Raw genomic sequence first — 8,149 nt, 5'->3', positions numbered from 1 at the left:
GTGAAATGCTTAGTCGATTCGTGAAATGAGTCTAAATTCGGATGGGTTAATTTAGGATAGGTTAATTTAGGCTGTGGTTAGGTTAGGCTGGCGTAATCTAGGTTAAGTTTGGTTAGAATACGCTAGGTATGGTTAGGTTAGGTTAATTTAGATGAAAACTTAACATAACTTAGGTTCATCTAAATTAACCTAACCTAACCTAACCAAACCTAGTCTAACCTAACCTAAGCATAGCCTAGATTATTCCAGACTAACCTAACCGGAGCCAAAATTAACCCAACAAAATTAACACATCCCAGTTTGGACTGATTTCACGAATTGACTAGGCATTCCACAAAATGACTGCTTTCACAGTCTGCCTGTAATATATATATATATATATATATATATATATATATATATATATATATATATATATATATATATATATATATATATTTACTGTATATATATATACCGGTACATATAATTAATAGACAGGTATTACCACATTTTTTGTTTATATTAGAATATATCTACTGTATTTAATTTACGTACGGTATTTATGGATTTTTGTGTGGTTTGGGACAGGTAGGCCTATACAGTTCCTTTTTTTTGTTGTTGCATAATTGTTGCTTGGTAGGCTATGATGGTTTTGTAAATAGCCTAATTAGAGATGTTGATGTTGTACCTCATATTTTACGCCTAATAATCACTTGTTTACTTGCATTTGCGTACCATATTCCACTTACATATTTTTGTCTATCTATTGCCGGACGCCTCAATCCTTTAAGGGGTGGCCACAAAAAATCGCCTCCATGTCGCCGTCCCCCTCCATTTCACTGCTCTGGTCCCAGCTCACCCCCCCCCCCTCTCATATACCTTACCCTCCATCTCATCCTTGGTCTCCCCTTCCCTCTCTCTCCCCCCACCTCTCTCTCCCCCCACCTCACTCACACTCCTTGTCAGTCTCTCACTCTCCATCCTCCTCACATGACCAAACCACCTCAGTGTGTTTCTCGTAATGCTTTCTTTCACATCCTCATCCACACCACAATGCTTCTTCACTTTCTCATTCATTTGTCCTGTTTATATATATGTATTACATACCGTTATTTCAGTCTCTGTTCGTTCAGTATATTTATAACGTTTCTTGATAATCGTTAGCTATTTCATTTACATATTCGTTCTGTAAATTTTGCTATGTTATTTACATACAGTATTTTGTGCTATAGATTTAGGAGTAGATTTTTTTTAGTTGTGGTTCTTATTTATTTTTGTATTAATAATCCTATTGTGTGTATTGCTGTTTTTGAGTTTCCTGTTGTCATATGTATTTTACCTACTTTTTTGCAGGACATTATATTTAACGTAATTGTTTATATAAATTCAGTAGCTTCATAAATTAGCCGAGTGCATGAGAGCATAGCGTATTAACCAGCGAATACGTGAATAAATGATTCAGCAAGTAAATAATGGCACAATCGTACTGTACTGGTTACCGCTTCAGTCCCAGGACGTTTTTGTTTTACTGTTGCTATCGCTAGACGGTTTTTTTTCAGCTGATGGGAGTTCTTGTGCCAAGAGGATTATTATTATTATTATTATTATTATTATTATTATTATTATTGATTTATTATTATTATTATTAGTTATTATTATTATTATTATTTTATATTATTATTATTATTATTATTATTATTATTATTACCGGTATTTGGAGAAAGCATATGACTGAGTAGATAGACAAGGGATGTGGAAAGTATTAAGAATATAAGTATGAAGTACGTGAGAAGTTAATGAATACCATGAAGGGTACCGTATGAATGAGGGGCTGTGGCTGCAGTGCATGTGGATAGTGAACTGCGTGAATTTTTCTATCTGAAGGTTGGATTGAAACAGGGATGTCATATCCCCATGGTTGTTTAATCTGTATAAATTATAGATGAGATTATAAAAGAAGCATAGTACAAGGTAGGGCAGTGGATGTTGGAGCGACTCTAATGAGAGAGAGCAGTGTTTGGAAACTCTCTGTACTGTTGTTTGCAGATGATAGGCCTACTGTGATGTTCAGTGAAGACGACGGGGAAGTGCAAGGCATTGGAGAAAGAGTTTAGAAGAGTGTATAAGAAACGGAATCTAAAGATGAATGTAGGGAAGAGTAAAGTTGTGGTCTTCGTGGGAAATGAAGCCACTGAATGTACAAAGAGGTTGGATGAGGAGGAAATGGAAGATGTGAGAGCGTTTAAGAACTTGGGTAGTGTCATAAGTAAGGATGGAAGTTTAGAGGGTGAAGGGCTTGAAAGGGTACAGCATGGAAGAAAGGTTGCTGGTTCTTTGAAAGTAGTAATAAGGAACAGGGAAGTGAACATGGAAGTAAAAAGTCGCTGCATGACAGTATTGTGATACCAACCGTAACGTATGGAAATGAAGCTTGGGTCTTGCTAGTAGGACACAAGTCAAGAGTGAGAGCAGTAGAAGTGAGATATTTGAGAGGAGAGTGTAGAGTAACGTGGGGAGACAGACTGAAAAATAAGAAAGTGAAGGTGTGTTGTGGTGTGGATGTGGATGTGATAGAAACCGTTAGAAGTACATTGAGGTGGTTTAGCCATGTGGAGAGGATGGAGAACGAGTGACTAACAAGGAGAGTATGGAAGTGAGGTGGAGGGAGGGGGAGGCCGTGGATGAGAGTGAGGGATGGAGTGGAGAGGTATATGAGAGAGAAGGGTGTGAGTTGGGAGCATGGCAGTAAATTGGAGTTGGACCGGGCGACATGGAGGCAATTTGTTTGTGGCTACACCTTACGGGATTGAGGCGTCTGGCAATAGATAGAGTACTACTACTGCTGTAAATTACTATTATTATTATTATTATTGTTGTTGTTTTTCTTGTTCATTATTGTAATCCAGCTGGCTGGATGAATGTTGTGGGAAGTGCATGGTCAGGGATTTTGGCACCCCTTTTTAACGTGGCAGCGTCCGGATTGACTCAGTCGGATACATTTATTTGAAGCTACAAAACGTGGTGAATGTTTTTTAGCGTATCCGATGGAGCGAGGACTCCGGGGGCTTGAATGATGAGTGAATGGAAGCGTGGCCTATTGGATTGGGCAAATTTGGGCTGTCTGGACATTCCTACTCATCACCCTGCCATTGGGTGGGAAAGGAGGTCCGGATAATGAATAAGGTTCGTACGTGCACGACCGACAGTGCATTATATAATGGGTGGTTGGCGTGCGGTGTCGTCATTATTGCTAGTGTTGGGAGCATCACCACTAAGTCAGAGTAGCAGACATGACGGGTCGAGGCAAAGGTGGCAAGGGTCTGGGCAAGGGAGGCGCCAAGCGGCATTGCAAAGTGCTTCATGACAACATCCAGGGCATCACGAAGCCTGCCATCCGTCGTCTTGCTCGTCGTGGCGGCGTGAAGCGTATCTCTGGCCTGATCTACGAGGAGACCCGCGGTGTTCTGAAGGTGTTCCTCGAGAATGTTATTCGCGACGCTGGCACCTACACTGAGCATGCCAAGCGGAAGACCGTGACCGCGATGAACGTTGTGTACGCTCTGAAGAGGCAAGGGGGCACCCTGTACGGCTTCGGCGGTTAACCCTTTAACCGCGGGTGTCATTCCAGAATGACATTGAAAAAACTGGACCAAACCGCGGGTGTCATTCTGGAATGCTCGTGAATATTTTGAACACTGCGCATTTTTTCTGTCCGCCAATTGTTTCACGCAAGTGTAGCAATCAAGTTCTTTCACGCCAGCCCTCCCACACCTCCCTCCTCCCACTCCCCGGGGGCCCCCCCCACCCCTGCCCAGACACGCATCAGTCAGTATCTGTCCAGCTTTGTGCGTGACAATGGCGCTCCGTCCCAAGTCATCATCGCTCGCTTCCTCCTCGGAAATTCTTGGTGCTAGTGTGCCTTCAACCTCTACACTGAAGAAGGAACTCCCGACGGTGAGGCAGAAGGGGTTGAGCACCCCAGAAATTAGGACAGAGCTGGATAAAACTGTGAGTACAACAATGGATTGTGGCAGTGAGGGTGATACACTTACCGCAAGTAGTGATGATTATGCACTTATTGCTGGGGAACCGGTTATGGTTGAACAATTGGGCAGTGACAGTGATGAAATTTTACATGTTTCCCCCCCACCACGCACAACTTACTCTGGAAAAGGGAAGGCGCCCATGGGGAAAATGGGTGTAGCACGTGGGAAGGGAGTGAAGCAGAAAGCTGCGTCTCCTACACCCGGCCCTAGCAAGCATTTCCCGCCACTTTCCCGTTCCCCTAGCCTTATTGCCCTCACATCATCTTCATCTTCTGCCGTGCCCTCTCCTCAGTCAACATCATCGGAGGAATATGAATTCCCAGAGCCTGCGCAGCGAGGGAAGGCAGGCCGGGCAGGCAGGGTAAGCAGGACAGGCCGGGCTAGAACAAAGGGGATGCGTGGCAGCCGGAGGGCAATGCGGGGTGATAAACGGGGAAGAAAGGGAGGTCAGGTTTCACCACACACCAGGTCAGTAACCCACCCGCCTGCCTACCGCCCAGCTCCCTCCCCCTCACCACCCCCCCACTCACCCCCCCCCACTCACCCCCCCTCCTGCCTTACCCATTGCCTCCACCTCAACTCCTTCTCACCGGGAAAAGAGTGCAATTTGACCTGACACTGCCACTGAACCACGCACCGGGAAAGTGGATGCATTTGTGTGGTCTGACGGTGCTGATTTTCAGCCACACAATCCTCCGTTTGACATGACAAACGCCGGAATACAGCCTGCCTTCCCATGCAGTGAAGGAGATGACTTTGTGGACTACTTCCTGGCCTTCATGGATGACGAAATCATGCAATTTGTCAGTGATGAGACCAATAGGTATGCAGCTCAGTGTGCAACAGAAGGGCTGGGACCTATTGGCTCACCAAAGCAAGTGTCGTGGTTGCCTGTAGGGATCAGAGAGCTGTATGTGTTCTTTGCTCTCATGTTCTTGATGCCCCATATCAAGAAACATGAGTTGGAGGAGTACTGGCTGGTTGATGACATCACTTCAACCCCAACATTCGGCAAGTACATGTCACGAGATCGGTTCCGACAGCTACTAGGATACCTGCACTTTGCTGACAATGAAAACCTGTCCCAAACTGACCCTTTGTGGAAAGTGAGGGATTTCCTTAACAAGATTAGGGATCGATTTATGCGATTTTTCCGTCCTATGCAAAAAGTCGTCATAGATGAATCCCTGGTATTGTTCAGAGGACGTCTCAAATTCATGCAGTACATCCCCAGCAAACGCCACCGCTTTGGAATAAAGTTCTTTGTGCTGTGTGACTGAGACGGGGTATATCTTTGATTTCGTTATCTACTCTGCTAGCACAATGGACGAGGACAGGAACGACCCCCTTGGCTTCTCTGGCTCCATAGTAAAATTGCTGATGGAGAGGTATTTTGGTGGGAATCATGTGCTGTACACGGACAATTACTACACAGCACCGAAACTCGCCAAATACCTGGCTGAACACGGCATCGGCACTATTGGCACTGTACGGAGCCACAGGAAAGAGTGGCCAAGTTTCCCTGAAGCATCATCCTCATCCAAGGGAGATGTGCACCTGAAGAAGTCTAACAAGCTTCTGGAGATCAGGTGGCACGACAAGAAGGTCGTGAATATGCTCAGGACCATCCACAATGGGGAACTGCAGAGAACTGGGAAGGTCAGCTTCAGGACGGGAGAGCCAATCATGAAGCCAGATGCCGTCATTGACTAGAATATAAACATGAGACTTGTTGATAATTCTGACATGATGATTGGCGAGATAGACTGTCTCAGGAGAAACACCCGATGGTACAGGAAGGCTTGCCTCCACATGCTCGATATGTGCATGCTCAACACCTTTCTCCTCTACAAGACACAAGTCGGGGGCATAAGGCAACCATCCCTGAGACAGCTCTCCAAGACTGTCGTGCAGCAGCTGCTTGCAAGATTTGGTCAGGTGACGGCATTGGTCCCGCGGCGACACTCTGACACACAACCTAACCGTCTTGAGTGCCGCAATTACATGACCCGGCACCAGCTTGTGAAATTGCCTCTCACCGCAGGCGGCAGGTTGTCACAGGGCCGCTGCAGAGTGTGTCATAACACCACACGGAGGCCTCGGGCGAGAAAAATGAGCACACACCAGTGCCAGGAATGCCAAGTCGCTCTCTGTGTGACTCCGTGTTTTGCCGAGTACCACTCTCTGAGTAAATAGTGACAGTGACAGTGATATACAGTGATGCGACAGTGAAGTGCTTTACCAATAATTGTATAAGGGATAATGTAGTAATAAGGGATATTTTGCCTAGAAAACAATGTAAATATTGACCAGTATAATAAGTGATATGGTAATAAGAAAATCTGCGGCACTGCTGTGATTCTGTGATGCGACAGTGACGTGCTTTACCAATAATTGTACAATATAGTAATAAGAGATATTTTACCTAGAAAATTATGTAAATATGGCCAGTACAGAAGTGATATGGTAATAAGAAAATCTGCGGCACTACTGTGATTCTGTGATGCGACAGTCATGCAATATAGTAATAAGTGCAGTGTAAATATAATGTATTTTGCCCAGATTATATGTAAAATAGTAATAGAAGTTAGAAATAATGAAAACATCGCCGCTAACCAAACGTCAGTGAGCGTGTGATGCGGCAGTGACGTGCGGGCAATTACAGTGCCTTTTACCTACCTCAGTGAACAAAGAGTGGGTGTTTATGGTATGTGCAGTGTTCATATATGTTTATAGTATTATTATCAGAGAGTAGTTGGCATTTGGTACTAGTGTGTGGGGCGAAAAATAGTGATTTTACATCGCTCACTTCTAACGGCACTGCCCGTCCAGTGAAAGTCCACAAAGTCATGAAACCTACATCACTGCAAAGCTGAAGGTTAGTACTTAATAATGGTACCTAATTTTTTGCTCTAGCTTTATTCTGTGCAGAGTTATAAAGGTTTAAAGGTTTGTTTACATTTTGGTGGAATGCCCGCGGTTAAAGGGTTAAGAGAGTGCATAATTGTGTTGCCTTGCATTGCACTATCCCACCTGGCCACGGTAAAAGCACACAACAATCCCCGGACCTCTTTTAGAGGTCCACACCTAATATCTGTGAAAGAGAATGAATGAAGACATGGTATGGGTAAATGCAGACATTCACCACGTTAGCTAACACCAAAGTATATCAATGCAACAGAAATCAAAATAGGAGTAAAGGACTCAATTGCGGGCAAGTTCAAGACTGATCGTTTGGTATATGGATAGATAGGTGAGTAGATGGCTGGATGGATATCTATGTGTACAGACAGATAGACGGATATCAAAGTAGACAGGTGGCTCTGTAGGAAATAATGGCCCGATAGATGGGTAAATTCATTCAAAGTTCAGACACACTGATAGGTAGACAGTTCAGACAGAACGGTTGCTACATAGATTGAAAGACGAACTGGTTGATAGGCAAGTCGATAAACTTGGTTGCTAGCTAGCTAGTTAAGCTATCAGTCTGTCTGTCTACCTACCAATCTATGACTCTCTCTCTCTCTCTCTCTCTCTCTCTATGAATCAGTCTATTTATATGTCTGTTTTTATATAAAAGAATCTCACTTTATCAACACACACACACACACACACACACACACATATATATATATATATATATATATATATATAATACTGGTATACAGAGAGAGAGAGAGAGAGAGAGAGAGAGAGAGAGGGAGAGAGAGAGAAGGGAGAAATATGGCAGAGGTCTGGCAGGAAGGAGAGCACACACGCACACACAAACAAAAGAACGAACGAACGCACGCACAAGGTGAGGTTTAGCGTCCTGCACCTCTCCCTGACAGATGTCACCTAACGGTAAAAAGGAGGATTAAGGAACTGTCGTATAATTTAGACAGTTCTTTAATTTACTTTTACATCTCTTCCAGATTTAATTGACGTGTGTGTAACAGAGTAACTAATTTTGCAGAAACATTGCTTTGTCCAACCCTCTGATTTGATAATCCACATTTCAGCAAAGCTTTCTGTATGCCATTCATTTCCATTTTTCTTTGTAACACGTGTATCAAGACACGGTGACGAAGTACTTAATCCAACGATAGAGCATAAGAACATAAGAAGAGAGGATAACTGCA

General features: G+C 43.8%; 1 protein-coding gene across 1 annotated transcript; it reads left to right on the top strand.

Annotated features, from left to right (window-relative positions):
• Positions 1-3,272: 3,272 nt before the first annotated feature.
• LOC145413978 (histone H4-like) lies at positions 3,273-3,584 on the top strand. The gene has a single exon (XM_080283551.1). It carries the CDS (start codon positions 3,273-3,275, stop codon positions 3,582-3,584), a length of 312 nt encoding a protein of 103 aa, XP_080139677.1.
• The last annotated feature ends 4,565 nt before the right edge of the window (positions 3,585-8,149 follow it).

This window comes from Coenobita brevimanus, chromosome 98 (genome assembly GCF_032717465.1).
Source record: "Coenobita brevimanus isolate Jiangsu-jjx chromosome 98, ASM3271746v2, whole genome shotgun sequence".
Classification (NCBI taxonomy): Eukaryota; Metazoa; Arthropoda; class Malacostraca; order Decapoda; family Coenobitidae; genus Coenobita; species Coenobita brevimanus.
Note: the sequence above shows the minus strand (reverse complement) of the source record. Positions and strands in the feature narration are given on the sequence as shown.